The sequence below is a fragment of the Nilaparvata lugens genome, chromosome 5 (genome assembly GCF_014356525.2).
Source record: "Nilaparvata lugens isolate BPH chromosome 5, ASM1435652v1, whole genome shotgun sequence".
Lineage (NCBI taxonomy): Eukaryota > Metazoa > Arthropoda > Insecta > Hemiptera > Delphacidae > Nilaparvata > Nilaparvata lugens.
The window spans coordinates 38,878,663-38,905,005 of record NC_052508.1 but is presented as its reverse complement, the minus strand read 5'-3'; the positions used below and the strand labels follow the sequence as shown (position 1 = coordinate 38,905,005).

Below are 26,343 nucleotides of genomic sequence, written 5' to 3'. Positions count from 1 at the left end.
AGAATATTCCCTTGAATATAGGTAAGTAGAAGGACCCTTCCTTATACCGCGTAAGGATAGGATTGGAAGTAGACTCACAAGATGATGAAGTTGATGAGTAGAGATTCCCCTTATCAATCGTGAATAAGGCAGGAAATGGATTTAGTATAATCCCCGAGATGATGAAGTTGATGAGTAGAGATTCCCCTTATCCATCGTGAATAAGGCAGGAAATGGAGTTGATACAATCCCCGAGATAATGAAGTTGATGAAAACTTTGAAGAAGTTGAGAATTTCCTTGTTGACAAGAGATTGTTGCAACTCGAAGCAAATGCAAACTAACTGAGCAGGAAGCACTTTAAAACTGAGATTGATGTTTTGAATGATCAAAAAAACATTAGAGAACAATTTTTATAATGCTGAAAGGTTAAATATTTAAAAAGGGGATGAAAAATAAACATTTTTTACAAGACCCAAGCAAGGTGTAGAAGCTGAAGCCATTTTTAAGAAGCCGGAAGAAGGAAGTGTGTCAGAGCAAACGTAAAACAGGGATCAAGGCAAAAACCAATGCCAACATGAACCGCTAACGACAAATATGTCAAAAGAGATGAAGAATTCAAAGATAAGAATCTCCTCGCAGTAAATATGCAAAATAAAGAAATAAAAAATGAACATATTCAAAATAAATGAAAAATATAAAACGCTAAATTAAAATTCGAGAGAATGCTAATTTCTCCCACCAGAGCAGACATAATCTAGTAGGCAGCAGACGTCAAGCATTGAACCAACAGCTGAGACATGCGCGCTAAATACAAAAACGAAATGAGGAAAAATGCGAAGTGAGTTTTAACAGAATCTTCAGATGGATTAAAACGTCTACAGACTTATATGGAGACATAACTTAAGGCATTAGTACAGTAATTTACGTAATATAAGTTGTTTAGCAGTATGGTTCGTGTTTTGGGGTATTAGTTTGAGAACATGTAGGCAAGTTTATCCTTTAAGAAGGGTAAATGCTGCAGGGCAAAGTATTCAGATATTTTTCTCCCAATTAGTATTAATTTCTTTGATCTGTCGACACTCTAGTAGTTTCTTTTCTCTCTTTTGTTAACATATTTATTAATCTTACTATAGTTTCTTTAGTTGTTCAAACCTCTTGTTCTTCTTCTTTTGCTCACCGTAGTTGTTTTTCCACCTTTTTTGTAATTTCTTGTTTGTATTTTCCTTAGGCTCACGATCAGACGAAAGTCTTGTGAGCCATTTGATTCTTTTTATATTTTTATGATGTATACAAATTATTTTTTTCAATTGTTGTGAAAGTGAAGAGAATCAATAAATTATTATTAGTGTGTATCATTAAAAAGACAACTATACATTGGACATGTTAAAAATCTACAGTGAAAATAGATATACTAGATACATAATTTGTTGATGTATAGATTTAATGTTTGGATATTGTGTTTCACTACTGTGACATTGTATTCTGTATACTGTATTATTTATTTTATTTATAATGAATTTTGTATGTTACCTGGCTTATGTACTGATGTAACTGGCTCAAATAAAAATCATAGAACTCATTAAAAAAAAAATTATATTCAATTATGTGGGAGGTTGAGTTTATACTTTTTTATTCTTTCATATGACAATAAGATGATATTATTATAAATGTTTTAATTATTGAATAATAAACACAAATAATGATAAATTTTTTGATCAGCTGTTTTAGCACACTTGAAATTTGGCCAATCTGAATGTCACTTGTTGACTTGGGAAGTTTAGGTTAGAAGTTCTATCCTGCTCTGAAAATTAAATTTGGATAGTTTATAATATAATATATATCTTATCTGTATTTCATTCATCCAAAGAAAATGATAGTATATTATTGCAGAATAATTTATTCAATTCTAGAAGCATAAAATGATTCCGTTTCATAAATTATTTGTAAAAACGTTCAGCACCATGGATATTGCCCAAGTAAATCCAAAATTATTCACCATGTTTCGTGATAAACGAAGTACTATGAGGTTTGTGGTTAGATTCTATTATACTCTGAAAATTGAATTTGAATAGTTTATAATATCTTATTTGTATTTCATTCATCCAAATAAAATGATAGTATCTTATTGCAAAATACTTTATTCAATTCTAGAAGCATAAACTGATTCAGTTTCATAAACTATTTTGTAAACACGTTCACATCAAATCAGAATCAGCTGACTTCAAGGTTATTTCACAGCCCTAGGGCCGTAATAGTATATTTCGCACCTAGGGCCGAAAATGAGACTTTTCCGGCTCGAAATCGGTTTTCAAGTCCGAGGCCGTAGGACTAGAAAAGATTGAGAGCCGGAAAAACATTTTTGCCCATGGTGAGAACGTTATTTTTCGCCACACAGAAAAATAAACAATATAAATATGAGAATAATTGTTTATTAGGCACTTCCGAAAGCAAAACAGGAAGGTCATAGCTCTAGCAAATCTGAGGTAATCTGAATATCAGGAAATTGTCCAAGTATTTTCATTTTTTATTCTGATTTGTCTAAATAACCTAAAAGATTATGTTCAATTATGTGGGAGGTTGAGTTTATACTTTTTTATTCTTTCATATGACAATAAGATGATATTATTATAAATGTTTTAATTATTGAATAATAAACACAAATAATGAAAAGTTTTTTTATCAGCTGTTTTAGCACACTTGAAATTTGGCCAATCTGAATGTCACTTGTTGACTTGGGAAGTTTAGGTTAGAAGTTCTATCCTGCTCTGAAAATTAAATTTGGATAGTTTATAATATAATATATATCTTATCTGTATTTCATTCATCCAAAGAAAATGATAGTATATTATTGCAGAATAATTTATTCAATTCTAGAAGCATAAAATGATTCCGTTTCATAAATTATTTGTAAAAACGTTCAGCACCATGGATATTGCCCAAGTAAATCCAAAATTATTCACCATGTTTCGTGATAAACGAAGTACTATGAGGTTTGAGGTTAGATTCTATTATACTCTGAAAATTGAATTTGAATAGTTTATAATATCTTATTTGTATTTCATTCATCCAAATAAAATGATAGTATCTTATTGCAAAATACTTTATTCAATTCTAGAAGCATAAACTGATTCAGTTTCATAAACTATTTTGTAAACACGTTCACATCAAATCAGAATCAGCTGACTTCAAGGTTATTTTACAGCCCTAGGGCCGTAAAACTTTTACCGGCCTGGTCAGAAAACAATCATTTTCGGCCTCCATATGACGCACGAAAACCAGATCATTACATCCAAGTGGGGCGAAAAAATTTTACCGGCCTAGTCAGAAAACAATCATTTTCGGCCTCCATATGACGCACGTAAACCAGCTCATTACATCCAAGTGGGGCGAAAACTATTTTTCGGAAAGGAAAAGCTGATTTATAAATAAGTCGTCAATATCCAGTATTGTAATTCAAGTAAGTATGATAACTGTCAATGAATAATATATCATTGAATATTATATTAAATTATATACCATATAAGTACGGTATATTGTAATGTATGTTTTGTTTCTGTTCCAGAATTTCTGTAAATCAAATTTTGGAAAATTCGCTGACATCAAACAAATTGACGAAGTTTTTGACCTTTTTGAAAGAGTTCATAAAAAATCTGTGGATGACTCTAAAGTGGAAAAAACTGGTACAAATAATTCATCAGCGACTGAAGCTAACGACAGCAAATCTCTCACTAATGGCAAGAGTGTTGATGGAATTGCAAATGTACAGATTCCAGAGACGAATGAGGATGAAGATGGAGATGTGAAAATGGAAAATGAAACGGAAAATTTGATTAAAGGCAAAAAACTATCAAAAAAAGAAAGAAAAGAGCAGAAACGAAAAGCTAAACTTGCTGGAAAAGTCAACGAAAATGCCAGCCAGGACTTGGAAAATAGTGATATTTTAGAAAATTGTGAAAACGAAAACATAGAGAATGAAACTGTTAGTCCTAAAAAGACTGATTCTAGTATGGCTGTTGAAAATGGAGAATGCAATGAAGAAGAGGGAGAAAAACATTTGAGTAAAAAGGAGAAGAAGAAATTGAAAAAACAAGAAAGATTCCAAGCTGAGTTGAATGAGATTGAGCTGGCAAAAATGGCTGTTGACAATGATGGTGAAGAAATTTCTGATCAAAATAAAACACATAAAAAGAAAAAAGACAAGGTAAACACGAACGGTGTTACTGAGAATGGACATGGTAGTAAAAAATCGAAAAAAAGAAGTCGAGAAGACAGTGGTATGGAAATTGATGAGGAGCAACCTGTTAAGAAATCAAAGGACAGTGAGACACGTAAGTAATTTTATCCACCTATTCATAACGCATGTTCAATATTAGAAGATGTAGCATTTCATTGTACATGAAAGTACATTTTCATGTACCGGTACATAATGCAGCATTTAATTGTACATGTACCGGTACATAATGCAGCATTTCATTGTACATGTACCGGTACATAATGCAGCATTTCATTGTACAACGATGACGTTATGAGGCCACAAGGCTACATACAATTGAAGAAAATAGGGCCGTCAATACATGATAGAATATACAAAAATGTCCTCCATGTACTATTTAAGGTCTTACTTTACTCTGTGGAACAGCATAATAGTGTACTAGTAGTTTTTCTCTCGGGGAGAGAATTATTTTTATAATGCAAATCAAATAGCACATATAATTAAAATATTTGAGTTTCATATAACTAGGCTACCATTGCTGGTCAATTATTCAAAAGCTCTGGATAATAGTATGGAAATTGAGAAAAATTCATTTTTTGGAAGTATTGGGCCAAGTGAATAGAAACTAGTAAGTACTACCCCACAGGCATAAGAAGATATCCCATGGTTATTTCACTGTTAACTCAAGCCGGGTGAGATTGTGAGATTGGCACAGTATAGAATGAGAGTCTACCAGCGTCACATAGCTTCACGACTAGGTGCCGGTTGCACAAAAGCCGATTAAATTTTATTCGTGATTAATTTCACAAAAACCAATCAGAGAAGCCTTTTTTCGAAAAAAAAACTTTTTCTGATAGCTTCACGTGAGTTAGTCACTAAGTAGTTGAATTTGTGCAACTGGACCTAGGACTATCGGCTTGAATTAACAGTGAAATTTGGATCATAATCGACCTACATATAGTCCATAAAAAGTCTATGCAGACATAAAAGGGAGTGTGCTTGCAATATATATTGTAGTTCTGATTTTTAATATATTATTTGGATACATGAGAGAAGACCATAACCAATTTTTACATGTAAGATTTCCTTGTGATACAGGATGGCAAAAAATCTCGTATTTTCTGTTAATTTTCCAATTTTATGCTATTTCCGCCAAACCCAGTAATCGGACAGAAAAATTTGCTCTCGCTTTTTTAGATTATAAAATTCTAAATAAAATGAGATCATTCGGAACTGTCTATCTCCAATGAGTTCTGAGTTATGTCAATATCTTCCGATTTCTACCATTTAGATGTATAATTCAAAATCCCTCGGCGTAATTTTGTGCTCTACAATCTGAGACCAGATAGAGCGCTCTATCACATAGATTTCCAGATACACCTGACAACAATGCTCCTCATATTGTCAAAAACACCTAATTTTTAGCTTCAACCATCATTACCAACTAAATTGTCCTCACTGTGATATTTCACACGATGATATATGTTCATGAGACTATGTTCTATGACTTCATTCTTCTCGGCTCGTCAAGGCGGTTCAAAATCATGCATCATAAGCCAAATTTGGTCGAATTATGGAAGTGTAGTTTACGATGAGATCCGAGAATTTTGTCAAAAGTTATAAGTGTTTGAAATTTGATCCTTGAGGTGTCCTTTTGCGTGCCTGTCCACTGAGAAATACTGAAATGAAGTGCATCTAACGGGTGATTCTCATAGAACATGGTCTCATGAACATATATCATCGTGCGAAATATCACAACGAGGACAATTTAGTTGGTGATGATGGTTGAAGCTAAAAATTTGGTGTTTTTGACAATACGAGGAGCATTGTTGTCAGGAGTGTACCTGGTAATCTATATGAGATAGAGCGCTCTACCTGGTCTCAGATTGTAGAGCACAAAATTACGCCCAGAGGGATTTTGAATTATACATTCAATTGGTAATAATCGGAAGATAAACTGTTGACATAACTCAGTACGCATTGGAGATGGACAGTTTCGAATGATCACATTTTATTCAGAATTTTATAATCTAAAAAAAGGCGAGAGCAAATTTTTCTGTCCGATTACTGTATTTGGCGTAAATCCAGCTGAAAACTGGAAAAATGAACAGAAAATACGAGGTTTTTTGCCATCCTGTATCTAGCAAAAGGAATTTTTACATGTAAAAATTGGTTCTGGACTTCTCTCATGTACCTCAATAATATATTAAAAAATCAGAACTACAATATACAGGTGTTTACGAACTCCCTAACAATACCCTAGGGCATAGGGCATTGTTCCTGGGTAAAAACCATAGCTAAATATCATATGGTTTTATTATTTTGAATTGGAAACTTGATAATCGGATGAATACCAGATACTGGTCGTTTCATCAAATAAAATGAAAGGGTACTAGTGATTCTATACAATAGAACTATATCTAGCACTCCTATAGAAATAAATAATAATATTTTGATTCTTATTATTACAGATGGATATGGGGATTTGGATTCTTCAGAAACGAATGCTAACGGTAAAAAGCAATTCGATTGGAGTGATATCATAATCCAAGTTTTACAGTCTAGAAAGGATAAAGAGTTGTCAATCAAAAGATTGGCCAAAAAAGTCATCACTGAGTATCAAACAAATTATGCTACCTACGAGACCTTTGATAAAATATCAGCTAAATTCCATAAAAAACTGAAAAAGATTCCGGGAGTGAAAGTTTTAAATGACAAAGCAAAATTAGTTACTTCTGATGCATGAAAGAATCGATTTCGATTTAAAATAATACGATATCTATGATATATAGCTTCATTTGAAACTATGTTCAACAAACAGAATCTGTTATTTCGGTATGGCATGTTCATTTGCTTCCAATAAGTTTGTCAACTCGAAGAATAAATGCTGTATCATTTTTCATTTATTTTATCTATCACTGGAAACTACACCTTTCAATTACAATAGTTTTTCCATTCCTTTTTATTAAGTTAGGTCTATACATTTCCAACAGTCCTTCTAAATTAATGAAAAATGAATTCAATTGCATTGATAATTTGAATCCAGCTTGTAACTGATGATTTGTATCAAGCTTATAACTGATGTTGAAATCACTATAGACAATATTGTAAATTAATATCATGTTCATTGGCGTAAATCAATATAATACACAATTTTAGAAACTTTTAGAAAATATTTGCTGATTTTGATTGAAATCAATCCCAGTGAGTGAATATAGCCTATTTTACTTATAAAATAACATCATAGTACCCTTTTTGAAAAGTTTTAAATATAATAGAATAACAGATTGAAAACACAAATTAAAACAACTAGTTTCTAGTTGTGTTTTAATCTGTTATTTTATTTCAAAAAAAGGGTACTATGATGTTATTTTATAAATAAAAAAATAAGTAGCCCTGAATACATACATTTTAAGATCCTATTTTACGTTTCTAAAATAGAGTATTATACATTCATAAAGTGCAATAATATTCTTGAGTACGGCAGAAAAGTGAGATGTAAATCCTATCGTTTTCAATAAAATACACCAATAACAGTAAAATATATTTAATTTGTTATTCTGTACATGGTGCATATTTTCAAAATATGTTCACAAAAAATACGATCAGCTATCATTTAAACAACCAACAATACTAAATTACTGGATGGATTTCAAGAAGCATACCTACTACTACTTATTTGTACAATCAAATTGAATGCTTTTAAAAGATAGTGTACCAAACAATGTTTTTCAAATTGTTACTAACCATAGCTGTACCAAACAATGTTTTTCAAATTGTAACTAACCATAGCTAGCCTATTCCATGAGAATATGTTATAAATAATTCATTAATCAATTTACAATATAGTTTTACCCATTTGATCCGTTTGTACACGATCCCATTAAATTTATTTATAAAATAGCTCTAAATCCCTTCAGTTATTTTGCAAAACTCATCAAATATTGAACAAAATGTGAAGATGACTTTCTAGCGAATTGGACTTGTATAAAACTAAATAAATAAAATCCATGACATCGATCAATATGATTGAGGAACGCAACAGTTATGTGATTTTGATTGCACGCATTTTAGGGGAAAATCATACTCAAATTGACTTTTCTATCTTGTACAATAAATGAGAAGATGTTGTCAAGTAAAAATTTTTATGAAAGATTTGATAGTGAACATTTTTAAGCACAATCATCCACAAAAGGGATAATTGAGAAATTTTATCTTAAGTAATTTTCTCGTGATTAGAAGTTAGTCCTAGTGTTAAGCTAAGAACTGGACCAGGTCATCAACAATGCGTAATGCATTCGTGAAAAACAAGAAACTGGACCATAAAGTTTAGTTCCCAGTCATGAATAAGAATAGCTAAAAAATAAAAAAGAGATGTTTTTCAAATCACCTCGGAATAAAAAATAACTATAACTTTGAGTTGACAGTATTCGATATGCGTACGGTATGATAAGTTTAACTACAGCCTATACCATCGTTATTTTTAAAACCATTTTCAATCAAATGAGCAGTATAAATTTAAAATTCATAACAAAATATGTAGAAGTATTTTCTTTTCAATCACCCTTGACTTCTATGTTTATTATTATAATCCATTCAATATTAATTCAAGTGATCAATATTGGGCTATCCATAGGAATAGTAGGCTCGTCCAACTGTCAAATATCACTAGAATGTTCAACGAAACTACAGAAATAAAAAGAAAAGAACTATGGGCACTATGAAACTTATCAGCTTTGGAGTGTTATAAATTTATTGAAAATACTAATAAGAAAAATCAAGTTATTCAGAATAAAGGCAAAGTCATTGATATGGTCAAGACTTATTCAATCTCGCAGTAATAAAAAGTATTTATATTATTCAATATATATTTGACATGAACTACTTATTTAAACACTACATGAAACAAAAATAGTAGACTCCAAGTAGTGATGAGATAGGTAATGGAAAGACATACTAGCTATTATATCACAATAATTTAGAATCATAATACGAAAAATACTCCAGTAATAGAGTGTGATGAATGGGTAAGTAAACGATATTTGTTGTGATGATTCTTGAGACATGGAGGTATAATTTTGGTATTTGTATACATAACTACTTTTAAACCTTTGCTAATCAGTCTTTGGTTTCGCATAGGAATCGTAATACTTGCCCTAACTCGTTTCATGATGAATGAATGACCCAATTGTTGTTACCCAGTAACTTTTGGATGAGATCGGTCAAGTCAATTAAATCTGTACCTCTGGAGTTCAATAGAAATAATCTCCTCTGGGACTGTCGGTGTTTACGTGATTTCTGTTATTCTATCTTGTTGCCTAGTGTTTTTCGTATTTCCTTGGTCGTTATTAACGGATTTCAGATCCCTGGACATAGGCTTTACGTCTTGGGCGGTCCTTATAAGTTCTTCTGGTTTCAATTCGACTGCGTTCAAAACAGTTTCTGGAGGGGACATAAATTTGGGGGTTTTAATGAGCGGCTCTACAGAAGTTTGCAGAACTTGCTTGTCTGTGACTGGCATCTCCATGTCTTTTTCTGATTCTTGTGGTATCTTTTTCAGCTCCATTTTCAAAATACTTGCTTGTAATCCATTTTCATCTTCCTTGAACTGATTCTTACTATCCTTTGAACACTTAGCTTCACTATCAACTGTTCCAAGATGTGAGCCACTCGACGGAACTACATCTTTATGCTCTACAGGCTTCTCAACTTCTCCTTTGATTGAGTTAGATTTTTCTTTCTCAATAACATTCTGCTTATCAATGGTCGATTCAACTTCAGGTTTCTCAGGAACAACATCTTTCTCAAAATTATTCATATCTTCTTTCTCCACCGTTTCCAAATCTCTTTTCTCTCTCTCCTCTTTCACAAACTTCTCTTTTTCAGACAGTATATCTCTCACTCCGCCTATCTTTTGTTTATCAGCTTCAATGTCCAAAAATGGCTTGTCAAGTTCAACAGAATTTTTGTTCATGTTATTTCGAACAGCAATAGGAAGTGGCACTCCCTTAATAATATTCTTTTCAAGATCTGGCGTAATGTCTACACCATTCTTCTCTTGATTATCACCAAGTTTTTTGTTTCCAAGGTCAGTATCACTTGCTGTTTTCAATTCAATCTCTTGGCGAGGAACTTTCAATGTATCACTCAACTTTATGGACTTCTCATCATTTTGTTTCGCGGTATCATCCAGTTTTATAATATTATTCACTTTGGGATTGGATATTTCATCTTCTTTATCAATATTATTCTTGTTATTTTCATAAGGAGGTACATTTTTCTCTTGATCTCTATCCGAATTACCCACTTTTGCCATTATTTTCAACACATCCTCCTTGTGACGTTTTGGTTTTTTAATTTCTTTCACCTCAGCATTCGGACTCTTCTCCAAGGTTTCTGATTTAATTGGAGAATTGACCTCAATTTTATATAATTTTTTCAATTGATCCTCTTTTATCAACACATCATTTTTTTTTATAGGCTCTTTCAAAATGTTAGTCTCTTTTTGGATACCTTCTCCTTTCTCAGTAGGCTTCATATCTTCGTTTTCTTTCTCCATTTCCTCTTTCATTTGCTTAACGGCAGATGATATTGGGGAGTTGACGTTACTATCTTTGACGATGTTATCTCCTGGTGCCACAGGAACGGGTGGCTCTTTCCTCTTGTCCGAGTCCTCAGCATCAATCACCTTCTTGATTTGTAGCAGAACATCGTTGGCCTGTTGTTTTATTTCAGGAATGCCAGCCACAGCTACACCTTCACTTTTCTCTGAAATTGAAACAATTCAAATTAATTCAACCATCTAGGCTCCACACTAAATTCAATTAGTAACTAAAACAATCTTTAGAGTACAGATAAATGCTTTTTGTTGCTTCTTTTTACCACACCAGTAAAATATATTATCGAATTAAATCGTGACATGATTTAGAAGATAGAATTACAGCAAATTCATCAATGATTTATCAAAGACTAATTAAGCGAATTAAACTGAATTCATAAATCACATTATCAAGCTGTAAAGCTGCAGTTTATTAAATATGAAAACTATGATTGAAATTCTCAATTATCTTGATCAACAAAACAAATTAATAATATAAGAGAAACAAAACGATTTCCTTTCCCCCTCAATATTTCATTAACTCTTTTCCGAGAAAGTATATATTCTGAATTCAATAATATGTTCTCAAAGTTTGTTTGCCTACTATCTATATTATTAATTTTATTGCAATACTGACCTAATACACATACATTGGATAGTGACCAACTGAAACAATATCCCAAGTTACAATTTTCATTTAATATGATTAGTATTATTGTGAGGTATTGTGTATTGAGGGATTAGTCATGAGAAATCGCAGCGGCGTAAGGGCAGCTTCATCACTGAAGAATCTATAAACTTATCAATATTAACTAATGAAGAAAAAGAATATACAAGGTAATTAAAGATAATTAAATAAGGGAAGGAATTAGGTTTATTGAAGATAATTTAATCAATTCATAAATTTAAACTTAATTTCACCTTTGATAATAGCTGCAGCTTCCTCGGGTAATTGTGGAGAACCTGCCTGGTTCAAATCGATAGAAGTACCTTGCTTATCAACATCCGGTTTGGTAATAGCTTCTTCGGTAGCAAACAGATTTGAATAAGTTCCAAGCACCATGATGAATAGTCCAATTCCAATCAACATCTGTAAAATCACAATCAAAATGTGGATTTTATAAATTTAATTATTATTCTGAAAACATCCAATAATTGAATCATGATTTTGCCTAATCGACTGATTTTTTGTATTTATTCTGAATTATTATTATTCATTGCAAAACACATTCAATAGTAAGTATATTGGTTTTAATAGGACATAATATTATGAAAATAATGGTATTATCTTCATTTATTTTTAACTAAACTAAATAATTTTACATGCAAAAAGAATGGAAATTATTCAATTGTGATAAATTGGCTTTTTGGCAAAAACGACTACGGTACTTAGCCCGATAGCATTTCGAATGGGGGTTTCAAATAATATATTTCACATGTTTTCTTGGAAGTAACTTGGAATGAAGGGTGAATTTATAGTAAACTAGCAGGTAACCCGTGTTTTGCACCGGGGAAAATTTGGTGTTGTAAAATGCGATCTCATTATGTCCAGGAAACAAAATATAATTATTATTTCATCTTAATTCTTGCACGGTCAAAAGTGATATTTTATATCCCTCCATTATTTGAAACACTTCCTTTAAGGCACCACCTCTATACAATGTTCTGACATTTATTCCAATCCGTCCGAGGCTCATTTGGTTGTTTCTCAACAATTGCGTTTTTGCGGGGATGAGGGATCAGCCCATCACCCAACCCCCAACCTGGAGGACCAGGTGGTTTTTTCAGGTTTCCTTCCCTAGCCTTTGGTAAAACAATTCCAAACTACAAGGCAGCAGTCAATTTTCTTTCTGGGTTTTCTTCCCTTAGCCTTTGGATATCCACTGATCTCCGTCTGCAAGGCAGCAGTTTTGTAGCTGGTTTTGGGTGTTTCAATTCCCCGGTACCCCCTATATCTAGGAGGCATCCCCCTATCGGCCACCTAGGGAGGCGCCCACTAGGAGACCAGCAACTCCCAAGCCTATGTCTATCCGTAAATTCAGAATCTTTATGCAAAATTTCAAGTTAATCGGTTCAGTAGTTCAGACGTGATGATGCGTCCGTCATTCGTGTATTTCCTATCCCGTACATGTGATTCTTTCCATCATAATATTATGGATAACTATTGAAAATATTCAAGACGACTTTTATAAAAATAAATAACATTTCATAACGATATCACTGAACAACCCCAATTTTCAAATTACAACTATAACTACGGTAAGTAGAATATTAATTAATCAGGTAATACCATCATCACAAATGTTAAATTTTGCAACTCACAGCACAATCTACATTGTGAAGGGTGGCGAGCTTACCAACTACGGCAACTACCAGCCAACTATCAAGGATTTGGGTGTCTACATAGACTCCACATCCACTCTCACAGTAATCACATCCACTTCACATCACATCCTAAATAATTCAAATAAGATGCTAGGCTTTATCATAAGAAATGTTAAGACACTTCACATAAAATGATTTAATCAAGATGCTGTATCTGGCTTTCGTGAGAAGTAGACTCGAGTATTGTGCAGTTATTTGAAGTCCTTGTCAAGAGATATATATCAATAGTATCGAACGCATACAAAATGAATTCCTCAGATTCATGTATTACAAGCAGTATGGATAATCATGCCTGTATGATTTTATTCTATGAGGTGTTTGACAATCAGTTTTCAATTATGTCATTGAAGAACAGGCGAGATTTAATATCATTAATTGTTCTATTTAAAATATTGAATAATCAATAGACATTCCGAATATTATCGAACCCTTTAGTATCTTTGTTCCGTTAAATAGATCTAGATTAAAAATAGTTTTTGCTTTGGATAGAATATACATAGTCCAGGCAATGAATGCTCAAAAAAGGGTATAGAGGAAAATGTATGGAATACAATTTTTGACCCCGCAGTTCTGTTTAGGGTAGTAAGGAGGTAAACATATCAAAAGTACTATTTTTTGGTTTCTAGTAGCATATAACTCGAAAACTATGCATCTTACGGACATAACTGTTATATACAAAATTGAAGCTTACACAATTTCCTACAATATTCATCCCACAACTTCTATATTTTCTTTAGTTTTCGAAAATATTCGCTCTCAAAGATATAACATTTTTGAAAAAAAAGTTTGCCTCCATTTTTTTCTATTTTTTCTCTCTTAACGTTTTAAAAATCGATGAGGAAAATCCATGCTGATTATGAGCTTATAGAGCATTGAATTCTCTACAATTTGATGTATAATTTCACACTTTTACGAATTTCCTTACACTTTTTGCAGCAGCTTTAGTGTTGAGTGTGAAATCTCCATTTTTGCAACAATAGGCCAATTGACAAAGGAATTTGAAGGGAATTTTTTAAACACAATTTTTGACTTTGCAGCTTTGTTGAGACTAGTTAGGAGGAGAACATAATTATCCTAACTTATGTGCTAAGGGGATGAGAGTGGTTTAAAAGTTGCATTTTTCAGCGTTTTGCTTCCACGCTCATATCTTGAGACACAGCGTTCAAACGACATAACTAACTATTCAAAAATGAAGCTTGATAAATCATCTACACTATTTGTTCAGTAGAATTTTTCGATATTCTCAACAGTTCCCAAGATATTTGCTCTTGAAGGTGTGTAATTGTTAAAATAACAGGATTCTATCCAATGTTTTGCTCTTTCAGGGCGTATAACTCTCCAACAATGCATCGTAAAAACTGATGCTTATCGTAGGTTTGTAGAGCATTGAATTCTCTCTGAAATGACGTATTATTAAACTATTAAAAGTTTTCCTTCCATTGTTATGGCAGCTTCAATGTAGGGGGTGAAATTTTCTTTGCTGCAACAATTGATCGTTTGACAATGACATTTGAAGGTGGTTAAAAAAGCCCACGAATATAGACTAGAGGTCCCTGAAATGAAGATGCTGAGGTGGAGCTGCGGTGTAACTAGAAGAGATAGAATCCGAAATGAAATAGGCTAATAAGAAACAGAATGAAGGTTACAGAAATATCAAAGAAACTACAAGAAAAAAGACTGCAGTGGTATGGACATGTGGTGAGAAGGAGGGACGATTATGTGGGGAAAAAAGGTGAACCACTTGGAGGTCGAAGGCACTAGTAAGAGAGGAAGACCTAGGGAGAAATGGGAAAATAGGAAGAACACCGACCACACCTGAGTGGGAAAAGGCTGAGAAGAAGAACAAGAAGAGACAAAAATAAAACAGTGCGCTGCCATTCATGTAAGAATAACATAGCCTTGAAGCCAAGTGCTGTAACACGTAAACTAGTAAACTCGCCACTTGTAATCGACCCTGCACCCAGAGTCATTGCACAACTTCTGACTTACACGTAGTAATTAAATGATTAATTATCAATTCCATTCAACATATCAATTTCATCAAATGGTTCAGCTGAGATCATCACCTCATATCAATTGCCAGTTCCATTCGACATTTTAAAATATTGATTGATATATTAAAGCTTCAGCAGCAGCAGTTTGAGCTGAGCTGCTACCTGTTAAAATTTAATGAATCATCCCAAAGTGTTTTAATCACAAGAAACTAGCACCAACCTGTGCCAGCAGCCTCTCGTTGTTTTTCTTGTTGGAGAGACAGATGAAAGTGAGAGCCGGAAATATGATGCAGATGACAATGCCGATGGTGGAGCCGACTAGACCCAGAACGACCTCAATGCTGGGAATAAGCAGGCCGGTGCCAAGAGACACCAGCACAATGCACACTGTCAGGCATTTGAAGCGCAACTCCGGAATGTAATTCCCTCCTCCAGACAGCAGTTCATGATGCGGGGTGTGCCCGTGCTAATTCAAAAATCACATTTCAATTAAAAATAGAAGAAATACAAAATTGGTAGATGAGTAAGATGAAATGTAAATAAGTTTGATGTTTCAATTCCAATAAAATTTACGATAGATGAATTGAAATGTACTATTAATGTCAAGAACACAAATTAAATAGTGAAGCAACATTTGAAATACTTGATAGATTCTGTAATAGTAATATTCAAACAGTTTTGTACAGAGCGGTGTGTATGTGGATGAGAAGGCCCAATGGTATATAGAAACCTTAATTACGCATTTGTTCAAGTAAAGAATGTGTTCAACTAAAAAAATAAAAAACATGTTTAAATAAACTGTCGAGTACTTCTATATTTATTTACATATTATTATAATTGTGTAAATGCTATAAGGTTTAGTAAATATATTGTTGAGCATTTTGAAAGAGTAAATTCTTCTCAAATCTAATAACCATTTGTTCATGATATGCTGGGCCGCAATAAAAGCAAAATGGTGTATCAAACTTGGACATCGCTTCTGATAGTCAATTATTGTTGTCTCAAGTACAAACAGATCAGATCACATGCTATTAACTGTACCTGAGAATTATATTGAAGTGCTTCTTACATGATGAACATAATTATTGTTATTCATCAGAAACCGATTATGGAGAGTAACGGTACTTTCAATAATTGAAAGTCTTACTAAAACGATATTCTCAATTGTCTCAATAGTTTTAAATATTATTCTTGACAGCTTGAATAAAACCTATACAATGAAAAATATCAGAGAATTTCTAAGATTGATACTCACTCTTCTGAAAAGCAGTGAGTGGAGACTGGCTCGACAAGGGAAAATGACTAGAGGAAAACTAACTGCTACTGATAGAACAAATCCGAGCTTCACAATTTCACTCATAACCGTTGGCGAAAAACTCATAAGTAGATTACCTGAAAAGGAAAGATAAACATCAAATTCTAGACATAATTATTTCGAAAAAACTTTCCCTTAAGTCGTAGATTCAAAGAAAATTAACAGTATTGATAAAATTGCTTATTAAAATATATTTTATGTTTATGATAACTTTATTATATTTTTACATTGTTCTAATCGGCACGTTGATGATTGTCTTTGAATATTGATTGACAATAGTTCATTGAAGAATAAACTACAAATTTTACCTGTGAATTATATTAAGAATTGATTGTTCTGGGAATTACAATTATTTATGATTCAGAAGAATATTAAATCGATGAATGATCTGAATAACTGTTATATACCCGAGAAGTTTTGAGTGCAGTAAGCAATATATCCAAAGAATCCAACAGAGATGTAGACTGCAGTACACATATTGACAGCCGAACGCACAACAGCATTCATTTTATCCAGGGGAGTGTTAGGAACAGAGTCGAATACTTCAAAGAGCTGTCTGTAAACATACAGGAAACACAAGTGTTGTTGAATAATGACGATAGTAACAGTTTCAAATAATAGTTTCACTAATAAAATTCAAAATTGCATAAATCAAGCAAGTAATCTATAATCTAATAAAGGAAATAATGGGCCTATACACTAACGGGATAGGAAATTTACGAATGACGCATCATCACGTCTGAACTACTAGACTGATCAACTTGGAATTTTGCATAAAATAGATTCTTAATTTACCGGGGATAGGGGGTTATAGGCCTATTTTCAATTCTTCAAGATTTCAGTAGGTCAAGTTCTTGATTAGACCCTTCTGGAGCACGGGTTACCTGCTACTTCTAAATTCAAACTAACAAAATTCTGTATTAAACTTCAAACTATGTTTGAGTACCTGAAAATGTTCAATAATTCGTTGGATATACTACAAATTTCAAGTAAATAATTGGAATAAGTGATTATCCCACCATTCAGAGCCATCAATGATTTTAGACAAACTTGAACCAAAGCCAGTAATGCCACTCATCTCAATAAACACCACTGAAAAGCGCAGGTGTGGCTCATTATGACGATCTCATAACCACTAGTTATTATTTACCACTAGTTACTTCATGGTTATTAACTTATTAACATAAAAGATTTTATGCGAATACTAACGTTTGACATGAAAGTGCCATTGCAAATATGGGAATACACTGAGAAATACCAGCTGGTCTCCATAGGTTGACTTTATCAACCCAATCCCAAGATAAAAGATGGGTGGTCGCTTCAGCCATAACCTGTAACAAAAATAATACAGTTTTGAACTAGAATGCGAATATAATAGATAACCGTCTTTTATTCACATGTTCAGATAATTAAACTAGAGCATACGTTGTATAGAATTAGAAAACTAGAGCTGGAATGATAGTGTTGTGGAGTAATAGTGAATGAGACATTATGTATTGCTGTCTCAATGAGAAATAATGGATTCAGAAAGCACGTATGGAGCGTGAACTTGATTAAATTTAATCAATGCAATCGAAGATTTCTATTTGAATTATATCTGATCCTTCTATACTACTGTAATAATAATAATAATACTGAGGGAGATGCCCACATAAGCTCTTAGGCTTGTGCGTGGGTAATGAGTGAGAGGGATGATGATGATGAGAGATGACGACTACTATTTAGGTAGTCGGGACCGACGGTTTATCATCTCCTCCGAAAGACGGGGTGGCCGTATCTATGTAATTGTGTTGTGGTCAAAAACTTTAGCCCCGGTCGAGATTCGAACTCGGGTTGTCTTGATTATTAGACCGGCGCGTTATCGCTCACTCGATGCAATTGGATTTAACGCAATTCATCTCCATTCATAATATTAAAAATATATTGGGCGATATGAATAGAAACAGAGCATATGCTCATGAGCATAATATTAAAAATATATTGGGCGATATGAATAGAAACAGAGCATTTGCTCATGAGCATTAGGTAGAAGCATAAGCATTTGCTCATTTTTATATGAATAAGCTTTACCTTATACTCTTACCTTATGCTCCTGAACTCTGGAGCAAATGCTCACGTATTTTAAAGATTTTTCATCAGCTGATTCACCTTTGTGGCCTTAATTTGTTTTTATAGCGAAAGGTTAGCGCTAAATATGCAAGTATAGACACCAGTATGGATACAGCATGAAGCCTATGTCCATTTCATTTTTACTGGTGGGCAAAATTTTACATTAAAAATAATTATTTGATAGTTTGAAAGTTCAATAATTGTAATGAAAATAAAATAATAATGTAAAATATAATGTAAAAAAATTATAATAATAAGTTTCGAGGGAAAAAATCTGGAAGAGACGGGAATTGAACCGAGTAACTATTGCTCCGAAAGCGAGTGCTTTACCGGCTCAGTTCGAAATCAATTGTCTTGTAACAGCATTATAAACTGCTCATAAAAAGCACACTTAAGGCATACAAAATGTAGTCCATGCCGTATGGAACTTCATGTACGGTAGCATGAATGAAATTTAAACATTAATTCTGAAAAATCTAGAAGAAAAATTGAAATTTGGGGTTCAAGGTGCACAAAATTGATATTTTTAGAATCTAAGTGCAAAATTTGGAGATCTAAATCATTCCCGTTTTTCCAGTATGCAATGCACAAGTTGACATGTTTTGTTGCGAACAAACACAACTCTACTCTCTCTTATTATATAGATAGGTATCTGTTGTATTTATTCTTTTGTAGGAATAATGGTGATATATCATAGTTGAATCTAAAAAGAGTTTTATAGTTCTCAACTATTGGTTGTGATCGTATCTGGTATAGCTTCCTTTTACTCACATAAATTAGTTGAGCCATTTTACAATGAGCAAAAGGTGAAAAGCTGCCCCAGACTAGACTCACCTTTTTTGAAGCATTTGCTTCAAAAGTTGAGCAAATGCTCTAGTTTATTCATAAAATTCTGAGCATAAGCTTTTACTTTTGAGCAAATGCTCAAACTATTTTTTGATGAGCATGAGCAAAAGGTTTTGCTCACGTTTATTCATAGAAAATGAAGCAAATGCTCTATATTATTTTAGAAGTATAAGCAAATGCTCAACTTTATTCATATGGCCCATTATATAGAAAAATATACAATGAAAACTATAGGCTACGTAAATTGATAATTTTGTCAATCATTTAAATAATTACAATGATAATTTTAAAATAAGCTCTTCCATAATTCAATGATCAAGTTGCTAGCATTATTGATGAATACATACCAGCCAAATAAGTGCTACTGTAATAATAATTGAGGGAAAGTTACCTTTAGAACAAGGCATAGATAGAACGCTATTGTAGCAGTGCAAATTGTACTCAAACTATCAACATTCTTCAATAGTCCCAATGGAAGTACTACTAATAAGCCAAGACCTGTGAAAAGAAAAAATGAGGAATGAAATCATTGAAAATTCGAGCAAAACTTTCAATATGAACGGTCAAAATTCATTGGATTTATTCACTCAACTGAAGAACAACATTAAACCCAACTTTGAAATCGGTAATCACTATGAAAAAAGGTATGATCTTATAAAAAGTGAAGTATGATCACGTTGCACGGGTGAAACGTGAAATTGCAAAGGTGTTTTTTTTTTCAATAACGTAAAAGCTGATTATTGTATGGAAGCTTCAGTATCTTTGGAGAATCATTCTAAATTAAGTCAACAAAAATAATATTTTATAGAGTAACTAGTCTCATACTAATTTCTGGAAACTATAAGATCAATGGTGAATATATGATTTTAATTGGTAATTCATAACATTGCTTGATGAATAACGTTAATACCCTTACCCTATCTGATATAATAATCTTCCAGATGATGAATAATAATGAAATATGTGTTACAAGTTTACGAGTTTGTGTTTCTTGAATAGTTCCAGATTTCTTAAATAACTCAATATTATTCATTGAAAGTGGTAATTGAGTGGAATATTTCTAATTAATTCATCAATTTAAGCCATCTAAATTCAAAAAATATAGTTTTAATGTTTATTTTGGACCAAAATTTTATAAAAATTGTACAAGTGAAATTCTGACCTTATCTTGGACTTTGTCATCTATAAATTTGGAAGAAAAATAGCACAAGGACTACCTTATTATTTCATCTTTCAGTGTTATTACATTAGTGTTATTTGCATTGTAAATAAATAAATAAAATTACTCATCTAGATACATTTCCAGGAAAGACACTTGTTCTTAGAATAAAAAATAAAATGTGCTTACCCATTAGAACGCTTGGTCTCAATGAAGGAGTGGAATCTATATTGAATACAGGTCCAATAATGGCAGGACCCAAGTCACCCATCACTACAAAATAAGCAATACAGGTTCCCAGCATGAAACCTATGATGCTCAACTCCACAATCAATTTGCCAGTTGGACCAAACGTATGGAATGCTGCAAAAGAAAAGCAGAAAATCACTCATCATGTTATGTAACATAATGGAAATGAATATTATACAGTCTAATTTATTTCATTTGCGTTACACTGGTTACACAATAATTACACATCATGTCTACCGCCAGTTTTTGTATAAGATTGCTGAGTTCATTGGAATGAAATATTTTTCAAGCCATTAAAACACAGAATTTGTTTATAAGTTTCATTGCTATTAAATTCAAATTTTACTATATATAAAGAGCTGAACTGACGAAGAAACATCGTATTCTAAACATACTTATTTACATGAATGTGTGTTTCTCTGATAATTCAATGTTGAAAACTTGAAATAGAAACTATGTAGTTTTGGCCTAAGCTAGATGCATCCATTTTGAGTTATCTCTCATTTTATTTTGATATCTACTGTTTATGTGTTTTAAACAGTATCAAGTATAAAATAGTATGGTGTGTGCCATGCAAGTGACACAAAACTATAGACAAAGCAACACTTTTTCTAAAATCGTAAATCATTCTGAATTTTTTTTCAGATTACAAATAGATAAGATCAAAACCGGAGTTATTAGCATAGACTAACTAATGTAAATCATCATTTGTGGTATGTTATAAGCTATTAATTTTAACAAAACTAGTTAAAGTAGTTATGATTTGGATTTTTTTATAATTTTGATGTGAGTGTTTTCTTTTTGTAAATTATTCTTTCAAGTGCCCACTAATATTTCTTAAACCTTTCTGTACTTGAAAAATTTACCCAACACTCAAGTAAAGATGTTTCAATTGAATACAATACCAACCGAGTATTTCGAAATTCCTTCTTCTAGCATTGATTGCAGATTTCAGTAGATAGTGACATGCTAACCGTGTCATTACACCACTCATCAATAAAACTAATATTGAAAGCATTATTCCACACTGAAACAACACAATAGAACGTATTAGTAAATCTAACAATAGAGACATAGAAACAAAATAAAACTTTTATCAATTCAATTCCATAGATCTTCTTTTATAATCAATGATCTTTTTGTCGCTTACGAATATTATCATCATTATAGTTATTCAGGTTATGACAAAATCAAGCGCCAACAAAGAATTCTTCAGAGAAGAGTTAGCTTATTTGCTTCGTTTGGAGCGTTCAAGCTAGAGGTTCATTGTTACTATATTTTCAAGAGTGAATAAGCTGGTCTTCATTTTTAAAACAATAATACAGAAAATACATGAAATAATACAAACGCAACCATCAATTAGAATACATTCATTTCAAAATTCAATAAGAATTGAAAAAAATTCATACTAAACCGTAATAATGGATCAGAAATTAATCTATAAAACGTTAGAGAAAATTAAATTTTCCATATTGAAATTCATATACAAGGTGAGATCAAAATTTTAATAGCCCCCAGAACAAGAGTATCGTAACTCAAAAAAATCTATTTTCCTACAGTTACGTTGAAAAGTGGCCATTGCTGCACTGATTACAGAACGCAAAGAATCACTTTTCCGCTCTAGTGCGGGAAAAATTTTTCTGCACTCCAGATTTGCAACATTGCAACGCAAAATACTCAGTAGGTTATATGGAGCAACAGTGCAGCAAAATCAAAATGAAGTTGGTAACAGTGGCACAACGCGCTAACTATGCAACGAAGCACAACGCGCTAATTATTATTCATTATTTATTATTTATTTTTTGTATATTATAACCAAGGACAACGAGGACTTTAGGATTTTAGGATTAAGGTTTTTATCAATAATAAAATTACACAGAAAAACATTTGATGGATTTCAGGCAATTTTACCCATAATTACCCACTTTTCATATTCAATGGTAACTGTAGGAAAAACTTAATGTGAAATACGTGCGCAAAGTTCCTCTGCTGCACTCAAGAAACCATTCCGCCCTCGCCTACGGCTCGGGCGTAAACGTTTCTTTCGGTGCAGCAAACTGACACTTTGCGCACTAGTTGCACAAATAACTATTTTGAGTTAGATGAACCATCGGATTCAGAAAGTTCAACTCTATTCTGTGCAAAAGTATCGTAACTCAAAACCTCATATAACATGTTATTGAGAAAAAATACTATTGCATGATTGAGATATCATCGATCAACGTGGTGCAATAGTATCCTATTTTGAGTTGGGTTAGTCTTGAATAGAGAGACATGCTTGTAGAATGCAATACTATCGTAACTCAAAATCCGATAGTCTTGCATAATGACATGTGTTTGTGTTTCCCCATTTTCTTATAGTTACGATGCTTGATTGGTGGCTTGGTTCTGTTTGTAAAGGTAAGGTTAAGTTGTGAAACTAGGTTAATCTTCACACGTGCAGAATAACTATTTATTATTCTAATTTGAACGAGCAGTGAATTACATTATTTATCATAAAAATATTGGAATTATGGAATTTTATTCCCGTGGCATTAAGATACGTAACTTAGCCATTAAAGTGGCAGAATCGGATTTTAGAGATGATGGAAAAAGTGATTGTGTTTTGAATCTAATATTGAAGCTCCAGTTACCTACACGGAATTAACATCAGTCAACAAAAACTTGAGTGATGAACAAACTTCAGCAATAACAATGGTAAGTATAATTCACGTATTTAATTTATTTGATAGATTTAATTTATTTCACTAAGTTTTGCTATTATTACAAAGTCTAGCACTTTGCCTACTGCTTGAAGTTGAACAAGCTTAGGCAACATTACCTAAGCAATCTATGTGTTGGAAATAAACTCAATTACTTTGTAAATGAATGACAATTATTAATGTTTAAGAGTTGAAAACATTTATTTGAATTCAATAGCTAGACTCACTGTTATTTATATATAACAAGAATAAATTAACACAATAATAAATAGCCGAATCTATAGGCTACAATAACAAATTTTAATAATTTTATTGTGTACATGAATGATTGAAGAACCATAGGCAATTTACAAAGTTATTTTCTTATTCGTACTAAATACAATACAAATCAATAAGGAACATCACTTGCTTCTTATTAGTACTGTATTGTGATACCGTACCTTGTCCTGTTTAATCATGGGAAATTTTTTGTCTTTTGCTTACAGTATACCTACTGAAAGACAAGCTGAATGTGTGAATAATTCATCAGGAGATGAATCTACTACGGAAAGAGACAAAAAACTGCTGATTTGGAAGGATTAAAATATGCATTCATTGTAAGTCAAACTTATCATTTTGATTTTGATATCAATAATGTTCACAAAATTACTTTTCTTACAAACACAATTTATTTAGAGTCTACTGATGAAGATAACCTGTCATGTAATAAAAGAATAATCATTATTTCTAAAACTATTTTCATTTCCCAACAGAGTTTCCACACAATTTTAATTATGGTGTGCCTTTTGATTGTTGCAACTTATTTATTGGTGTGATACTGTGTGAAGTTCACCATCAATTAACTAAACACAAGTAGTAATTAAAGTATATTTATTGTTACAGGCTCCAATAAGAGATATTGTAATGGCAGGCCATAATAGTGAATGCAACCAAAAGAGTGTTCCTTATACATCAGAAGATGAATCTGCATCATTCGAAGCGGAAATAAATAGAAGAGCTACTGATAGTTTGGGAGGATTCATTTCTCAAGCTCAAAACCCTCTTACATACAACAAACCAAACTTTGTGAGTAAAATATTTCATTATCATTATGAAAATGCCAGATACTTTTGTTAATTTTACAGGAACATAATTAATTTGGATTAAGAAGGAATAGAAGCTGACCGACCATTTGAAAAGAATTTTTGCCTTGATTACTGTTCAAACATTTTTTCTCAAAATCAATCTTTCTACGGTACCGTTTTAATTTTTCCTAATATTTTTTTGTGTTCTATGGTATGAAAAGTATAAAATTTGAATCTCTTGTTCAATATATCTACAGGACTCCATGAATGACACCTCAGCTTCTTCAGAAGACTATGACAGTGACAGAGACACCGAGTGGATGCCCAATTTATTGGAAGACGGACCTCATTCCTTCTGTGAAGCTCCAAAAACAAGTGATGAGAATGTAAGTAGGAAATTATCATTGTAAACACCAACACTCAACTATTCGATTAATTTCACAGATAGTTCATTGGTATATATTCATAATCTCGGTTGGCAAGCCTGTCTTGCTTGTGATTGTTCTTGGTATTTGGAGCTCTTCAATTTTTACAGTTTTTTAATACAAAGTGTGGTCAAATTGTGTTTTGTGTGTGATAGTCATGGTGTGAAAAGGTAGGAACATTATTATAAGTACAATATATTCAAATTGCAAGTAAGTTTTACGGATATTGATAAATCAAAATCGTTTCTTCAAGCCAGGCTCTTGCGTTGTTTGCGTTGAAGACAAGCTTCAATCTTTTATCACTCCTATTCCTGCGTTTGTGTGAGTGTATTTACTTGATTTCGGCGCAATTATACGAACTGTTTCAGTGAAAATACCCCCAAATTTGGCCCGTACTGTATAAAGGACTGCTCTGTAACGTTGCCTATTATTTTTCGACTCCTCGGTGAGCCGTCTGCTCGTAAGACACAGTAATAATCACTGACCTGCCTCAATAATTTTTGGTACCTAACGGAATTGCCTATCTGTTGATAAGAGATATAAGACAGTGGGTCAAAAGCTCAGCTGTTGCATTTTTGTTTCGATCCTTACACAAACAATTCAATTGATTTCAGTCGACCACGTCGGTCGATTTCGGTCGAGTTGAGTAGAAGCTTATTCACTGCATTTTCTTTGACAGTTATATTCATAATGGCCGTAAATATGGAAAGTTTAACAGGGATTCTCGATAAGTTCAAGAGTGAAATTATCGAAAGTACTAAGCAAGTCATAAAGCAGCAAATAAATGAGTTAAATTTGAAAACTATCATATCAGAACAGAATAGAAAAATTGAAGCGTTGAGAAAACAGAATAAAGAATTGAAACGTGACTTACAAAACCAAAGTCATTTAATAAACAATTTGAAGAGGGAAACAATTTGATTTTCTATGGAGTTATTGAGTCTGCTGGCGAGGACGGAGATCAGGTAATGAGAAAGATTATGGACATATGCAATGAAGTAATGAAAATTGAACTTAAAGCAAGTGATGTAAACGCTGTTAGAAGACTGGGAAGAAAATCGGATTCCAAGACAAGACCAATTATCCTATCTCTAGTCTCGGGATGTAAAAAAATAGTATTTTGAGAAACTGTGGTAGATTAGAAAATTCAAAGATTTTCGTTAGTGAGGACCAAGATAAAGGGACAAGAGAGAGGCGAAGAGAACTGAATGAATTCCGAAAACGACTCAGTGATACGCATAGTGTTAAAATGAGAAGAAATGGTTTGGTTGTGGATGGGAAGTTTATGAGATATGATGTCTTGA

At 32.6% G+C, this 26,343-nt stretch overlaps 2 protein-coding genes across 2 annotated transcripts in view; one reads left to right on the top strand and one right to left on the bottom strand.

The window, feature by feature from the left end:
• LOC111050518 (cell growth-regulating nucleolar protein) overlaps positions 1-7,093 on the top strand; it is a 35,314-nt gene extending 28,221 nt beyond the window's left edge. The window contains exons 4-5 of the mRNA XM_039429481.1: positions 3,505-4,308; positions 6,665-7,093. Coding sequence (XP_039285415.1) covers positions 3,505-4,308; positions 6,665-6,939 — 1,079 coding nt within the window. The 3' untranslated portion in view covers positions 6,940-7,093. The remainder of the gene's footprint in view (positions 1-3,504; positions 4,309-6,664) is intronic.
• Positions 7,094-7,724: 631 nt separating this feature from the next.
• Positions 7,725-26,343, bottom strand: part of LOC111050517 (putative sodium-coupled neutral amino acid transporter 10) — a 67,666-nt gene continuing 49,047 nt past the window's right edge. The window contains exons 3-11 of the mRNA XM_039428324.1: positions 21,758-21,875; positions 20,789-20,962; positions 19,832-19,938; positions 17,695-17,816; positions 16,893-17,041; positions 16,426-16,562; positions 15,391-15,636; positions 11,713-11,881; positions 7,725-10,961 (exon numbers count right to left, since the gene is read on the bottom strand). Of these exons, the coding sequence (XP_039284258.1) occupies positions 9,481-10,961; positions 11,713-11,881; positions 15,391-15,636; positions 16,426-16,562; positions 16,893-17,041; positions 17,695-17,816; positions 19,832-19,938; positions 20,789-20,962; positions 21,758-21,875 (2,703 nt within the window). The 3' untranslated portion in view covers positions 7,725-9,480. The remainder of the gene's footprint in view (positions 10,962-11,712; positions 11,882-15,390; positions 15,637-16,425; positions 16,563-16,892; positions 17,042-17,694; positions 17,817-19,831; positions 19,939-20,788; positions 20,963-21,757; positions 21,876-26,343) is intronic.